The sequence below is a fragment of the Hibiscus syriacus genome, unplaced genomic scaffold (assembly GCF_006381635.1).
Source record: "Hibiscus syriacus cultivar Baekdansim isolate YM2019G1 unplaced genomic scaffold, ASM638163v2 tig00111693_pilon, whole genome shotgun sequence".
Lineage (NCBI taxonomy): Eukaryota > Viridiplantae > Streptophyta > Magnoliopsida > Malvales > Malvaceae > Hibiscus > Hibiscus syriacus.
The window spans coordinates 575,386-592,077 of record NW_024063156.1 but is presented as its reverse complement, the minus strand read 5'-3'; the positions used below and the strand labels follow the sequence as shown (position 1 = coordinate 592,077).

The following is a 16,692-nucleotide window of genomic DNA, read 5'->3' as shown; positions in this document are numbered from 1 at the left end:
TGTTTTGCTTTTCTTCTTCTTCTTCTCCATAATAATTACATTTTAAACTTGAAACTGAAATCTTTAAGTATATATGTAACTAAACCGACAAAGCATTTACCTAAAAGGGTAAGCTGTAATGAAGCAATAGACAAGGGAATGAAAGGGGAGACTTTAAAAAATGTAATTAATTTAGTGTTACGAATTAAGCTATTTTAGCGGTTAAATAGATAATTGTTATTTTTAGAGATTATAAATTCGAATATATATAGATGTTTGAGTTTCCATTATTAAATAAATAAGAAACCTTTAAAACAAATACTCAAAAGTGTATATATTTAAGTCTGGTCAAATTTTAAATTTTTATCATAATATTTTTAAATTAATATTATTTTATATGAATTTTTTACGGTGTTTAAATATAATTTTCTAAATATATTAATTGAATAATTAAATATAAAAATTTATTTATGCGTTCCCATTGTTATTCGACTTGTATTTATATTAATGTAAATAAATGTATTCGAATGTAGTACATATTATTTATTTTTAATAAAATTTGTATAATTTATAATTTATTGTTTTAATCTTGATAATTAAAACATTTTGAATATTTTTCTCATAAGATTTCTTCGGAAGCGCTAATGCCATAGTGAAGCAGAATACTCTCTCTGAAACTAATCATGGACTGAAAAATCCCTTGAAAACCCAGCTCAAACCCGACCAGACAACAATGAATCTATCGTCGTGGTTTCGCCGCAGTGTTTCAGGGAACAGTAAAAACTGCAAAAACTCAGATCAACCGCAACCCACCGAACAAGAAGAAACGGATGAATTCCTTGGAGTTACCCAACAATTAATCGATTATGTCAAGTCTTTCACTTTAGATACCTTCAAGAATTTCCCTATCCAAGGTAACTCCTCCCTCTCTCTATCGCTTTTTGAAATTCCCAAAGAAAATTGGGTTTGATTGAAGCTTTTTTGGTGATCAGATAGTGGTTCCATTGAAACCCAAACTTCTTCTAATGTCCGTATGGATCTTTCTGATTGGCAACAGCGGCATGCTGTCTTAGTACTTTCAAAAGTAAAGGTTTGTGTTTTCTTCTTTTAACCTCCTTTTTTATTAGATTCAAGCTAGTGGATTTAAATTGAGTCTGCCGTTGCATTTATCTTATCACGATGGCAGACAAAATGGATGTTATTGCAGTCATTGCGAGCATCAAGGTTATGTAATAACGGTTTCGGACAATACCTCTATAAAATTGCAGCTATTCCGATAGCGGACCACTGTTTAAATCCCTATGCCCTCGCCATTTAAAGGTTCTTCTTATTATTATTTTTATTTTGTAGGAACTCTCACAGATTAGATTCAAGCTATGCCCTCGCCATTTGAAGGAGGAAAAGTTTTGGAGGATATATTTCATGCTTGTCAAAATCCATGTGTCTGAGTAAGTTTTACAACTTTTGTTGCTTTTTTATTCTTAATAATTAGTAATTAAGAACAAGGAATCTAAGCATGTTTTGTTGATCTGTGGATTTGAATATGTGATCAACAAGGATTGTCCCCAAGAAAAAGTAATGCATTTTTTGTTTCTTATATGATAGTCATTCACTCATCAGATTTATTTACATGTTCATGAGAAACATGAGCCTTTGGTTGAAAGTTTTAACATTTGCCTACATATTGTTTGTACTGACCTTTCCTTGTGTGAAAATTAACTCTTGAAAGATACCCTCGAACTCTGTTTTGTAATACATGTTTATTGCATATTAGTATTCATGTTTTTTCTTTTCATGGCAAAGCATAACCTGCTGAAAATCAAATCACAACCAAGTTAGTTTTTGCGCTGCTATACGAACAAATTTAGAGGTAATCGGAAAAAGTTTATGATAGCTGTTTAGAGATTGAAGGTCGCTTAAGGATGCTAGCGAAGATATATAGAATGTAACACCATGATGTGGCCTTTGTTATGGCTTCAAGATGGCCTAAGGGGATACATGATTTTGTTTGCTAGAGTTGCACCCATAAGTTGTCGTAGTTATTCTCACTTGAGTTCGATTTGAAGGAGCATTCTTGCAAACAATTCATGCCTCTGATAAATAAGATAAAATGAGGGGAAATGTAATCTCTTGCTCTAAAGTTTGAATTGTTTTTAGTGTGATTTTTACTTGCTGACTGATTACTTTTCCAGCTTTGATCTTGTTTATTATAAATAAAAGTGATAAATCATGATTATCCTCCTATTGAACAAAATGTATTCTTTGTCATATATTAGTTATCATGGTTTCCATATGAAATGGACAGATCTGTCGCATGCCATTGAAAAAAATAAATACAAAAAACAAAGTCCTTGTTCGAGTCCAACCTATTTGAAATATTTTAAAGAGAGACTGCAATTGTAAGACAATCTGTGGCCAGTTGCATTCTATATCGGTTTAAGAACTTCTTATGTCTGTACTTTGCTATGTGAACAATATTTTTCAAACCACATAAGTTTTTTTGGATAAAGAATTTCTGGGAAGAAAATAAAACGGAATTAACTGTAAGTTTGTAACAATAAGGTGTAGTCTGATTAATCGGAAACTTTGTCATCTGCAAACCTGAACAAGTCAATATATTCTGTTAAAAATTGAAGAAGTGAAAAAGATGGACAATTCCTTTGATCTGTGTGTCTGTATAGGATGAAGGGGAAACGGCACTGGTTCAAACAACGAATGGAACACTTTTCTTTATTTAGGATAATATCCGTCCACAGCCCATGTTGTTTGGTCCTTTCTGACATATCACCTTTGCACTTTTAGTTTTCCCAAATTGGTCTGTGCGGTAAAGTTTCCTTTCCAAATGAGGTTGGTCTTTTTGTTGGCTACTGGTTCATTATGTAAAGATTATTAGCGTTCCATATTAATCAAAGTTATCCACTAATTCATGCAAAACCAAATGAATCCAAGCTGAAATGATATTCTTTGTGTTTATCAGATATGAGCTGCATGCCATACAACGTACTAAACTGAAAAGCCTTGCTATGACGAATGAGAAAACATCAGATACGGGTGCATATGAAGTTGAAATGGCAGAAAGAAACCAAGCGGCTAGTCTTACACCACTGACTCCATGATCCAGATTTACCATCCTGCAGGGTAACGAGCATTTATAAGTCTATTTAGCAACAGCACAGAAATGTATGCTCATTTCGAGTGGTAAAATGATCATCGTCTACTGTCATCTTGAGCAGTGAACTTGCATTTAAATGCGACTGAAGCAAAATTAATGCAGATCGGGAAGTTGAGAACAACTAAATTCACATGTTGAAGAAGTCCTATGATTCTCTCTCTACGGGGAGATGGGTGCAACCTGTTTCTTCTTCTTCTTAGGACTCTAGACTGCATCTTAAGCAATGCATTTGAATTGTAAATCAAAATAGTTGGAAGCATTTGTTCCTTGTTGGCACTTCATTAACTCATCATCATGTGGATATATATTTTCATGAACCAATTTATCAGTGTTTCATCATTGGTTTTGCCTTTCTAGTTCCTAGTCAACAAACTGTCTTAATTTATTTACAAGAGATGGAAGTATGTCTATATCTATGGTTTGAAAGCTATATATTATACAGAATATTGGGTTGAAAGTCACCAATGTATTTAAAAATCTCAATATAAAGTTGGCACCAATGTTTAAAAAGCAGGATTAAAAGTTAAATTGATCATATCTTTTGATCATAGGCTCAGGCAGTTCAACTGATTAGTTCAACTAAAAAAAAACAATGATTATATCATTCAGAATGCCAAGCATATGAGCAATCACATACAATTTCCAAGGGTAGCTTCAAGTTGAAATGCATGAGAAGGCAAAGATATGGATAATATAATATACATACGAATAACGAGAAAAAATTCAACAAGGTTTTTGTTGTAAAGATGGGATTTGAATGTTACTTAACGAAAAAACAAGATCTACAAGTAATTCACCACTTCCAATCACTACTACAACGGATATCAATCAACCAATAGAGCACCAATATCTCCATCTTCATCATCATCACCATCATCATCATCATCATCATCATCATCCTCATTTTCATCCTCATCCTCATCTTCCATGCTATCAATCTCAAAATACAACGCAGGTAGATTATTGTGAATATTTTCTTGAATAGTGCTCGATGCTAGTCCATTTTCCAGATTATCCGAAGATTCATCGATGAGGATAATAGAAGTAGAACCATTCTCTAGTTGTTCAGTCAACAGCCTCAACCTTTGGGTAATGTCTCGCTTTATAAGCTCAAACTTATGATCTGGAGTGTGTCTCTGGTTGAACCTGCCTGGAAGCTTAGGTCGAGTTTTATAGCAATCTCCACAAAGATCAAATCCCATTTTCTCTGTACAATCCTTGCATTTGTATCTATCCCCAACTATTGGACACATCTGCCAGTACAAGCAATGACTATTATACCGTAGAAATAAGTATCAGTTTAGCAATTCAAAGCAATTTAATCATTCACCGTTATGCATTAGGTTAGGTCAACATGTTGCTTGAAAAGCTCTTAACAAAAACCAACAAACACTGAATCCAGAAGCAATAGAGAGCAACTTATCCATTCCTCTAACGTCATCAATACAATTTTCAAATTTCAAAACCCAGCAACTATTGACGGGATTAACCAAGGAGTGCTAGGAAAAAGAAGAAAAGGCACTCGCCAAAGCAAAGCATGTACATATATGTATACACTAGCACTCTAAGTTTCCATTAGACTATTTACAAATGATTTTAGTTAGGTAAAAGAAATTATGAAAGGAAATAAAGGAAGACTGTTTTTAAAACTTTGTAGAATGGGCAATGTTATTTATGGTGATAAATTTCTGAAGAGGCTGAATTGGAGTAACTCCAGATCATACATATACACATGCACGCATATAAGAGACAGTTAGCAAAGTGTTACCCCACAAGCATCACAACCAACTCCAATATGAGTATGGGGATGAGGATCCACTCCTGAGGGTGACTGGACAGGTGAGAAATCTCTTTTACCAGCTTCCATTGAACCTGAAAAATTCAAACATAATAACTACTGGAGGACTCGAAGTTGATGCAGCACAATTATAGCATTATCAGTCTATCAAACTCATTTTAAGATCAATTTTACCAACATGACTGACAAAGAATTTAGTATACATTGGATATTGAATTAGTAATCACATGCTTCCATTTTAACCTTAAAATTTTGGCAATAAACAAATCAGCAGGAAAAATGGTGGAACCGAAAATATGTCAGCTAACCGAAGTGTTAACTTGATAGACCTAGAACAAGATGAGATCAGTCGAGCACTGAGACATACAAGTGGATGGTCTAACATGCATGGAAGAAGCTTGTTTGAGCTGAATAGCATCTTTTCTCAGTGCATACTCGTTGGGGAATTTAGCCTCTAAAAAGTGATCGAGTGTCAAGCAGACTTTTGGAAGACCCTTGGATGCAAACATTGACAAACTTGACACCTAAGCATCTCATCAGCAGGATACTCATGCAAGTTTGACAATAAACTGTCAAAAGAATAAAATATGTCATAAATAACAGGAAACGGAGGCTCAGTATGCTAATGTTAATAAAAAGAAATTTTAGAGGCATACCATGGCCACAGTTAAGAACAATAGGACGAAAAAGCAATTGCTTGCAAGCAGTACATAGCACATCCACAATTGAAATCTGATCATTTTCCTCCCCGGAAACACGAGACTCTATCTGCCCAACAGGTTTATTAAGTTCCTCTTTGCTGGTAGAAGAAGAGTCTGAAAAATTAGAAGACTTTGAAGGGCTTCCGAGGAGATTAATTTCCCCATCAGCCTCCGATCCACATGCATGACCACTGAATTCTGGCGAAAAGCAGTCTCTTTGCTTTTCCTCCTCTGTAGCAACAAAAGCAACAATATGTCCAAAAATATAGGCATAGTACTGCACTAGCTACAGTGAGAATATCTCAAACTATCTACAACAATTCAGACCACAATCCACCACATATAAGCGTGGCAAACATAAGCAGACGGTTTCAATGGAAAACACGAATTAGTCATATAGAACTATCGATTATGAAATCAAATGCTTTTCTTGAACATTATACCGAGAAGCAATATTTAATTTGCTAATACTTATCTTTATAAAGCACAGCCATGAAAACAAATAGGACAACACGTGAAATAGAACAAAAAAAAAACCAAGCTTACCTAGAATCCGAGCTTCCCTATTTTTGTATGTAATTGGGTACAACTTTAAGAACAAGAAGTGAAGCATTTGACAGATGCTTGGAAAATGAGCATACGGGTTTCTACAAACTGGACAACGAGACTCGTGTCGAGAATTCATTGATCTATGAACGCACCAGAAACATGATATATGACCACAATCTGTGTATTTTGAAAGGAAAAGAAAAAAACTGAATCAATCAATAAAAAGAATTAAACATTAACAAAAGCATAAAATTCATAGATCTTTCTATAAAACTAGCAAAGAAGAATCTTACGCAGAACTATTGGCTTGTAAAGAAGATCCCTGCAAATGAAAAAAAAAATAGCTTGGGTATTTTCCAAAAATCAAATGAAAAGGAAAAGATCGCAGCTTGCAAGAAACATTGAATGATTTGAAGATGATGAGGATTACTTACAAACAAACGCAACAAATGAAACCGTCTGAAATTTGCTCAGTATCGGCAGAGTGGTGTTCCATGGGACACGTTTGGAAGGAATCCATTGAACTCACTTCCAGTCCGTAATTTGGTGGGTGGGTGGGGTGGTAAAAGACCAAGTGAACTTTGCATCCTATCACCTTTTCTTTTTCATCCTCAGTAATTGACCAATTGTATTCGAGAAGGTGGTTCCACGTGATATTGTGACTTTAAATAATTATATTAAAGAAGTTAATTGAAGGATAAATGTTTAATTTTTATTTTTATTTTAAGCATTTAGAGATTCTTTTTTGGCAAGTAAGTGAAATGTTTTTAAAGTTATTATTTAAAGTGTTTAGCTGTTAATTACCGTTATTAAAACATGTCATTCAATCACAGATAATAATAATTTAAATTTATTTAATTATATTTTTTAAAATAATTAATTATCTAGAAAGACTCATAAAATTTTTAGATTATCCAAAATCTCATAAATTTTTAACTTCAAATCTCTAGATCACATATGTCATCGTTGAATCAACTACCATCACACTCTCAATGATCGATCGTCTTCTTGTCATCGTATGTTGTCACTCAAAATTATGTCGTTGCACGTCATTCCTAAATTATATCAAACAAAATCATTTTTTACCTAATCATCGTTTGTACGTTGTCATCAATGAAACTATATAGTCACTCGAATCATAACCGAGCTACTTGAACCTCCTAGTGTCGCTCGATGCATGATTTCCTAGCAAGAGCGTTCACAGTGAACTGCAGGCATGGCTGAGGTATCTAATTCTTCTCATTTGTTTCAACTTACGTTTGATTCTTTCCTTTGCTCTCTGTTAGTATTCTCTTTGCATTTCTTCACCTGTTCTTATAGTATGCCTTCCAAGGATTTTATTTTTAGTATGCTTTACAATAATTTTATTTGGTCTGGTAAATGTTACGTCAAAGATTATCTGTGAACTAACAGGTACATTGAATTGATGACAGGAGGTTCATAATGTTACCTTGAATGTGTCCGCCTTGAGCCAAGGACTTGCTCGGCAGCTTTCAACAACCTTGTTGGGGAAGGCTGCTATTGAGGGAATATGGTAAGCATTTAATTTGAAGGGGAAAGACTGTATCTTGATGTGAGATTTTTTATTGAAGTCAAATTTTCTTGAGCATGTTTATTATCATGTATTTTACATCTTAGACATAAGTTGTTAAAATGATTTTGCTTTGCAGGAAGTGTCTAAAGGCCTCATCATGCTTATGCATGTATAAATATGGACGCATAAGAAATTTATTGTCTTTATATCCCTAAGGTTATGAATTGTGGCAATGAACACATAAGCTCACTTTATTATGGTTAAATGAGTAATAGTTCTCCAAATTAAATTGAGTTAATGCATAAACAAATAGAACCTTCATCAGCTGGTAAACGTTAGATGCATGTTTTATAACCTTAGAGTTATAAACTACTTGTTTACAGGATAGAACCATATTTTTGTACTATCTTAACAAACTGAACATTCCTTTCATTATTTGTAGGAGTTTGCAGGTAGTTTTGTATTTTACCTGTTTTGCGTTATTGAGCCAGAACTTCGTCTGATTTTGACTAGTAACCTGCTGCATCTTCATTTCAATACGGGATCAGTTGGGGCGTGTTAGTGAAAATTAGTTTTATTTCTTTGAGGTTTTTCTTACAGCATGTTAGCTTGGCTGGAAACTTATTTTCAATGGTTGTCTATACTCCATCCCCCCATTTTTTTCGTTGAAGTTATTCTACTTCTCTTTGTTGCATAAAGTCATCCACCATCGGGCAGGTCGGGTGCGGATACCCCCTCCCCCATCCTCATACCCACTAATATTTTTCAATCCACCACCCACCCACCACCCATGACGGGTATAAATTTTCAAATCCACACCCGCCCACTCGCGTACATTTTCAAATCCATCCCCACACCTACTATCCACTAGCGACATACCCATCTAGACCCGCCTGACAGCAAACTAATGGGATGTTGGAGTTGGTTCCCAGACAGTTCGTGATGGGGTAGCAACGCATGCTTCAATTTGTCAGAGGAGTGGCTCTACGAATGTTATGGAGACAGATTGTAGGGAGCATGTAGTCGCAGAGCTGGATTGTTGTGTTGCTTTCGATGTTAATGCTCATAGTGCGCCTAATATGGGTTTTGAGGGGCTAAAGAACATGGAAACTGCTGCTTTTGATGTTAATGCTTATAGTACGGCTAATTTGTGTTTGGATGGGTAGCATGGGATAAAGAACATGGAAAGTGGGATTATGAGTTTAATCAAAGAGTCGAATATTTCTCTAATTAAAGACCAGATTAAAGACTAAATATCCTTAATATTTGGTTAAATTATATGTTATATATTATACAATATTAAAATTTATAAATTAGTCTCTAAAATTACACCTAAATTCATAATGGTCCAAAATTTAATAGATATTTAGCTGGGCGGGCGGATGCGGGGCGGGTAATGTCTTAAACCCATTACCCACCCACCACCCACGACGGGTATCACTTTATAAATCCACACCCGCCCACTACCCGCTAAAATTATACCCATCCCCGCTCCAATTGGAGCGGATGCGGTACGGAATCCACGAAACTGTATCCGTTTGTCATCCCTAATTGTATGAGGTTCGCAGATGCATTTCTTGATACGAATTTTCTGACTTAGGTCCAGTCATTTTTGTTTGCTTGGTAGGCACACAGGAGTTTTTGTTTATGGTAATGAATACTATTTTGGTGGAGGAATCCAACATGCTCCTGTTGGGACAACACCATATGGAAGACCGATTAGAGTGATTGAATTAGGAATCACGCATGTACCTAAAGATGTGTTTGAGTTATTTGCAGGAGATTAGTCCTCGTTACACTGCTGAGACCTACAGTTTGCTCACCCACAATTGCAACGACTTCAGCAATGAGGTTGCCCAATTTCTAGTTGGTTCAGGCATTCCAGACTATATCTTGCTGCTTCCAAATGAAGTTATGAGCAGTCCCATGGGTGCACTTTTAAGTAAGTTATTATCTGTCCTCAAAATATTCTGTTTGGATCGGGTAATCACTTTTACTTCGCTTATTAAAAACATCAAATTGGTAACATGGTAGAAAATATGTAACTTGAAAATATTGAACATGGCGGAAATTGGAAACCTGGTAGTTTGAAGTCTTTGAACTTCGAAGGGGAACAAATTGAATTGTTTCTGGAATTAGAATTGTTAAATGTTTTACCTTTTGAATCATTATTTCTGGAATCATATTTGTTTAGTTGCTACTTTTTTGAAGTTATGAAGAATGCACAACGTCCATGCCCGCTCCGAAATATGAATTTCTTTATGTTGTTTGTTTTATTGATTGTTTCCGTCATGAGATTTTATTTGTGCACATCCATGTATCAAAATTTTATGTTGTTAATATATGTGTGCTCACCTTCAAAATTATTTTTGGATCCTTCACTACACACGTGATTGCGTAAAATTTTCCTTTCATTCCTTTTGAACTATGAAACTTTATTTGAATATGTGGTGCTAATATGGCAAGTTTTTTTTATTATTATTATAAAAATACAGTGCCTATGATACAGAATTTGGAGACAACATTGAGAGCTGGTGCTGTTCCTCAAGTTCCCCAATTCACCCCTTCTGTATCTGCTCAACCATCTCAGTCCACCACTGTCAATGTGAACAGGCCCTCCAATATTACACATCAAAAAGAGGTTGACAATAAGGTGAAAGACAGGGAACAACCAAAATCTGAGGAAATCAAGACATCGCCTTCTAATCCAGCTGGAGCGCACGGAAAATCTCAAACTGGTGGAACTGCAGCAGACCCTCTCGGAGATACTGGAGCCAAGATCCAAGAGGAAATAACCCGCGAATTTGCTGCTATCATGGCGACCGGAACATTGCGAGCTAGTGAGGCAGCAGCATTGGCAACTAGGAAAGTGATGCAGAAATACGGGCACTTGAATGTTGCAATGCCACAGAGTTAGAAGCAGGAAAGAAGAAACAAAGTGTTTTTCTTGCAGGTCCAGCATCTACCTTGGAAATTTCATTTAAAAAATGGTTCGAGTTTTTCCAAAGTTATATTGAATGGTTGGAATATGATTTGTGAAGGTCGTAGGGTCATTGAGGGTTGCTTTCATGCTCTGCATTGTAATTGTAATTGCATTGCAAGTCCATCGGACTTGTTTGGAATAATCAAAATATATTATAGATTTAATTGATTCGGGGATTGTTTTCCTTTTATCAAAATATGGTATTTGAAAAAAAAAAAATCAGTGAATTATGTCAAATTTGGAATTATTTAACGAAATACCGTACAGCTGACTGGCACGTGGAAAATATGACCGACAGTTGTATGCAACTTTACTAAAACTGACCGACCGTTGTATGCAACTTTTCTTTGGTTTATTTAAGAGTCTATTTGTTTGTTTGGGTGTAATTGGTTTTTCGGAAAATGAATTATTGGAATTTGAATTATTGGAATTTGAATTCTGGAAAATGAATTATATTTCTGGAAAACGTTTTCAGAAAATGTTTTACGTAAAATGAATTACATTTTTTTGAAAAACTTCTGAAAAACGTTTTATGATGTTTGGAAGATGTTTTTTAAAGCTTTTTACCACTAGTTGAAGAGTTTTTTAAAAATTATTTATTACAAATATTAAATATAATAAATAATATTATTTATCATAAGATTTAATATTATTATTTTAAAATATTAAAATAATTTATTTATTATTAAATATTATTTTTATAATTTTATTAATAAAAATATTAATATTGGTATATTTTAGTGAAATAAAATATTATAAATTATATTAATTATTTATTAAAGTATATTATATTTTAAAAATATTAATTAGTATATTTTAAATATCTTTATTAAATATTATTAAAATATATAATATTATTCATTATTAAATATATAAAATTTTATATATATTATTAAAATAAAATATATATCTTATATTATTATAATATAATTGATTATTTATATAATATTAAAAATATAATATTATTATTATAAATATTAATAAATAAATAATATTTTGATGAAAATGATATTAAAATATTTTATTAATATTAAATTCATAAAATAAAATTATTTTGAGTATTTATTCTTTGAAGTGAAAAGTTCGAAAAATGACTTACGGAAAATGAATTCGTAAGTCATTTTTCAGAAAACACAAAGGAAATTTTGTTATTAGGAAAATGAATTACGTTCCGGAAAACCAATTACGAGAAACAAACACTGAAAAATATTTTTCGAAAAACGAATTACGTGAAACAAACACGGGAATTCGAGAAAAACCAATTCCGTAATTCTAATAACGACAAACAAACAGACCCATAATGACTTTATCAAAAATGGAGACAATTTCTCCTTTACTTACATTTAATAAATTTAAATTTAGCAAATTTAGTGTAATTATTTTGCTAAATTTTATCATATTTTGGTAAATTTCATGAATTGAAATCATCCATATTTGTTCAAATATAAATGATATATGAATTAATTCTAGGGTATGGAATATTTAAAAAAAATGACTTGTCACGTGAAATACAGTTATTAAACTTGAAAACAAATAGAAGTAACATTAAAAAATCTAAAAAATATATAATTTTATATTTAGAATAAGTAAATAACATTAAGCAATTAGTAGAATATAAAAGTGATATGGGAAATATTGAATAACCTATTTCCATGAAATTTTCTCAGTAGCAAATTAAATAACAAAAAAGTACCAAAATGTTAATTACTTTTTAGTAAAATAAACATAATATTTTTTTAGGGTCAAAAAATTTGAATTTACCCCAACATATCAGGTGCTCGGTAAAATCCACATCATCCAAGTTAAAGGTAAAATCTTAATACAATTATAAAAATTGTCCCTAAAACTTGCTTTTATAAAATATATATGGACTAAATCAGTAGAATTACAATAGTAAAGATTCAAACTTCAAGTTGAAAACAATATATGCTCAATAGACCATTTCTCAATAACCCTAATATATATATATTTAATACAAGTGGTTATAAAAAAAGTTATTATGATTTTTAAATATATAAAATAATTTTGAAAAATATATTTAAAAATTGTCTTTATTTATTTTCTTTTGGTGAATAAATCATTGTCTTATTTTAATATAATTGTTACACCAAGGATCAATGCTAGATGGGTGAAACTTTTAACGGAGAGACTATTATGCTCTTTTAGGAATGTACAGGGACAGATTTATCATATTTTCCATTCGAAGGATCAAAATCGAATTTTAGAAATAGTACAGGGACTGTTGTGGTACTTTTTACCACATTTGTGTGCATAAGTTACATAAACAAACAAATATCTTACAACAATATATGCACTCCTCGAGCTCGAGCGTGTGTACTGCCAATGTTGCGCGAAATTAACCCCATTCAATGGCTTCCGCCACCGCTCGTTGCCGTTCTTCCCTGCTAAATTCATCGTCATAACTTTCACCGTCGGATTCCACAGAAGCCGAACAGGAAGCAGCCGAGTCTGTTTTTGTGTTTTCATCTGGATCATTTGCAAGGCAACTCAGAGCGCCAACCACATCTCTAATCAAGGGGCGTACCTCGGCTTCCTCTTGTAAGCACATGGCCGCCACTGCCACGGCTTGCCGCAAACCTAGTACGGGGAAATTGCCACTGAGAAGGGTATCGACGAGTTCCGGGAACCTACTTGGGTCCTTGAACATTGGTTGAGCCTGGAAATGGTTAAAAGATTAGAACAGAATAAAAAGAAGACATTGATTGTGTATTGGAAACTAAGTGAGCTTACCCATATTACTAGATTCTGTTCTTTGTTCGGTCTCGTGGTGTCGATGGCTCTCCTTCCAGTGATCAACTCCAACAAAACGACTCCGAAACTATAAAGATCGGATTTCACCGTTAATTGTCCTGTTCTTTGATACTCTGGGGCACAATATCCATATGTTCCCATGACCCTGGAAGATACATGTGTATTGTCCCCTAGAGGTCCAACTTTTGCTAACCCGAAATCGGACAGTTTGGCATTGAGATCTTCATCCAGCAAGATGTTCGAGGACTTCAAATCGCGGTAGATGACCGGAGGATTCGCCTGATCGTGCAAATATTCAAGGCCTTTAGCGGCATCTACCGCTATTTTCATTCTGGCATACCAGTCCAATGGCTTCTGGCCTGGGCTAATATCTATAAGTTCGGAAGATAAACAATTCATTAACAAATGCATACCCTTCCTTTGAATTCAAAGAAGAAAGAAACAAAGTATACCGAGAAGATGATCCTCAACAGATCCCAATGCCATGTACTCGTAAACCAAAAGCCTCTGGTCGCCATCGGAGCAATATCCGATGAGCTTGACCAGGTTGGGATGGTGCAACAGGCTCAGCATCAAAACCTCAACAAGAAATTCCCTGTTTCCTTGCAATCCATTTCTGTCAAGCTGCTTTACAGCTACAACCTAAAATGAAGTAAACACGAAGTGAGTTTCTCGATCGATTGCAATGGGTGTTATTGTGGCCATTACAAAGGTTGTGCAATAACTATTTCAGACAGCACCTTTATTATTATATAACGGCCGCTATTCCGATAGTATACTGTTATTTAAATCCTTGAATTATGAATGAAAGAATCAAAAGAGTTCCATTGAAGAACTAACTATGCAATATACCTGGCCAGTTCGATCAAGCTTTCCTTTGTAAACTCGACCGAATCCGCCTTCCCCGATCAAACATTCTTGTCTAAAGTTCCGGGTCGCCGTTGCCAATTGCCGGAAGGTGAAAGTTTCGGCTGCAATGTTGCCATGGCCAGTAGTTTCTGAAAGCTTCGGTTTAGGAATATACTCTGTTGAAAAGAAAGATCATTCATTCAATATTGCATGCATTTTCAAAGGAAAAAAAATGGGATATTACGAAGATCAGAGAAATTGACATTACCAGGGGGAAGGAAAGCTTGAACTGGAGAAGAATAATTATCACAAATCTGACCATTTCTGCAGGAACTATTTTGCCTTTTAGCTGCCTTATTTTCTGAGGAAGTAAAACATGGAAGACAACCCATTTTTGTTTGGATTTTGAATCAGAAAACTCCTTTTTTTTATGTGTTCTATGAATCCCAAAATTTGGTGAGACAAACCCAAGGATGTGCTGGAATTTAATCACAAACGCATCAATAACCACTTCGATTAATGTTATAACATCTTAGCTCCTAAAAAGATAATTAAAAAACTTAACCTTCCTAACTAAAAAAGAGAAACAAAATCTAACCTAGACTAGCAACATTAATTATGAAGAAATCCCAGAACAACCAACTACTGTTATCTTGTTGGTTAGAAATGATACGGATAAATTAAAGGTTTGTGTTCTTCATGCATTTACAAGTCAAAATGCTCATTGTTTTTCTCTCTTGCCTTTGGTTCCACTGTCGGAGGGTTTTGATTTATGTTTTACAGTTCTCCTGCGAAATTCCCTTTTGAAGAAGAAGGTGAAACCAGAATATATATATATATATATATATATATATATCTTCTTTAGGATGACAATATGATTGCAGTAGAGGAGGAGTTGTATTGGGGGTTGATCTTTAAGAATTTCTTCGGTCGTTAATTAATTATAACGAATAAATTAAAATTGATGTTTTTATTTAATACATTTTCACATCATTAATTAATATTTAATTAATAATTTAAACAACTTTTTGTTTAAAAAAAATTCTACCATTTATTTTAAATAAATTCAAAATAAAATAATAAAACTCTTCTATAAATTCTAACATAAAATTATTTAAAGTATAGATATAGATACACGATGAAATTATTTAATATCATATGATGATATTAAACTCTAATAATATATTAAATCATAAAATTTATTTTATCAATTCATAATATCTATTTTTATGTAGAATAAAGTACATAAAATAGTCCCCTAACGTAAGACGTTGTTTTGTTGAGTCATCAATTATTAAAATTTATAAAATTATTTTCGACTATAAGATATTTTTTTAAAATAATCTAGAGTGATTACAATGTAATATTTATTCATATTTTTTTTTCAATCATTAACAATATATACATACCTTAAAATCATAATTACTCGAATTTAAAACTTCAAAAAATATAATATTTTTATAACTATAGAAATTAAACTAAAATTTTGGAAGGATAACAAAATGACCATCCAGCTCAGTTGGTAGAGCACTAGGTTCTTAACCTTGAGGTCGTGGGATCGAGTCTCATGGAGAGAATTTCATAATTTGGAAGCCTCCTACGAAAGCTGCTCTCAACCTAGTGTTGGGAACAGCCTATTATCTTACCTCCCCCTTATCCCATTACATATGGGATCAAGGGACAACAAAAAAAAAAAAAACAAAAGAAAGCATAGGATGGGGTAATATCAAATTCAACATGAAAATGATAAGGAAATAATGAAGAAAGCATAGGATGGGGTAATATCAAATTCAAATTCAAAGGAATGGAAGCACCATGCACCCTTTTGTCCTTCCTCGCCGTTGTGAAAAAAAAATAAATTTCCCTAGACATTCACTATATTATTTTCTTAACTAAATTATTTTTATTAAAATGAAGACGTCGTGCACTCTTAAGGTTTTTTTTATTTGTATGAAGATATATACAATCGTGAGGTATTCTTTATTTGTCTTAAAATATCATGTAGTCGTAGAGTCTTTATATTTAAATTGAAGACGTATGAAACACCTGTCGTCTTTAATTTAAGAAATTATCATTTTAATTAACAAGAAGTAATAAGTTAATTTTTTAAAATGATGTAATAATTAATAAAATTAGTATAATAGTCTATTTAATTTGATTTTAATTTTAAGAACATCTCCAAGTTTTTTTTCTTTCATTTTTCTTCTTCCCATTTCACTCAATATTTCTCTCTAATTAAAACTCAAAAATCGATAAGAAAATCATCGTATCGATTGTCACTTCTCATTGACGATCATTAGATACAGTGATTGTTGATCTAAAAAATTTCACATTCCTCGTGACATTGGCCTCCTA

General features: G+C 33.2%; 2 protein-coding genes and 2 pseudogenes across 2 annotated transcripts; 2 read left to right on the top strand and 2 right to left on the bottom strand.

Moving 5' to 3' along the window:
• The first annotated feature begins 619 nt into the window (after window positions 1–619).
• LOC120167713 lies at window positions 620–3,149 on the top strand. The gene is made up of 4 exons (XM_039176648.1): window positions 620–893; window positions 972–1,069; window positions 1,330–1,427; window positions 2,957–3,149. Exons 1-4 carry the CDS (start codon window positions 713–715, stop codon window positions 3,093–3,095), a joined length of 516 nt encoding a protein of 171 aa, XP_039032579.1. The 5' UTR covers window positions 620–712; the 3' UTR covers window positions 3,096–3,149.
• Window positions 3,150–3,869: 720 nt separating this feature from the next.
• Window positions 3,870–7,293, bottom strand: LOC120167768 (annotated as a pseudogene).
• Window positions 7,294–7,379: 86 nt separating this feature from the next.
• LOC120167710 lies at window positions 7,380–10,667 on the top strand (annotated as a pseudogene).
• A 2,405-nt stretch (window positions 10,668–13,072) lies between these two features.
• Window positions 13,073–14,729, bottom strand: LOC120167767 (probable serine/threonine-protein kinase PBL26). Its single transcript, XM_039176681.1, has 5 exons — window positions 14,606–14,729; window positions 14,341–14,513; window positions 13,941–14,130; window positions 13,468–13,859; window positions 13,073–13,393 (listed from the first exon to the last, which is right to left on the bottom strand). The coding sequence occupies exons 1-5, from the start codon at window positions 14,727–14,729 to the stop codon at window positions 13,073–13,075; spliced, it is 1,200 nt and encodes a 399-aa protein (XP_039032612.1).
• Between the last annotated feature and the right edge of the window lie 1,963 nt (window positions 14,730–16,692).

Excerpts from the sequence above, each read along its gene's own strand:
- LOC120167713 (XM_039176648.1), top strand. The coding sequence starts at position 713 with ATGAATCTATCGTCGTGGTTTCGCCGCAGTGTTTCAGGGAACAGTAAA. Across the intron at positions 1,070-1,329 it reads TAGTACTTTCAAAAGTAAAG|GAACTCTCACAGATTAGATT; the intron begins GTTTGTGTTTTC and ends TTTATTTTGTAG. Across the intron at positions 1,428-2,956 it reads GTCAAAATCCATGTGTCTGA|ATATGAGCTGCATGCCATAC; the intron begins GTAAGTTTTACA and ends TGTGTTTATCAG.
- LOC120167767 (XM_039176681.1), bottom strand. The coding sequence starts at position 14,729 with ATGGGTTGTCTTCCATGTTTTACTTCCTCAGAAAATAAGGCAGCTAAA. Across the intron at positions 14,131-14,340 it reads AGCTTGATCGAACTGGCCAG|GTTGTAGCTGTAAAGCAGCT; the intron begins GTATATTGCATA and ends ACTTCATTTTAG. Across the intron at positions 13,860-13,940 it reads TGTTGAGGATCATCTTCTCG|ATATTAGCCCAGGCCAGAAG; the intron begins GTATACTTTGTT and ends CCGAACTTATAG.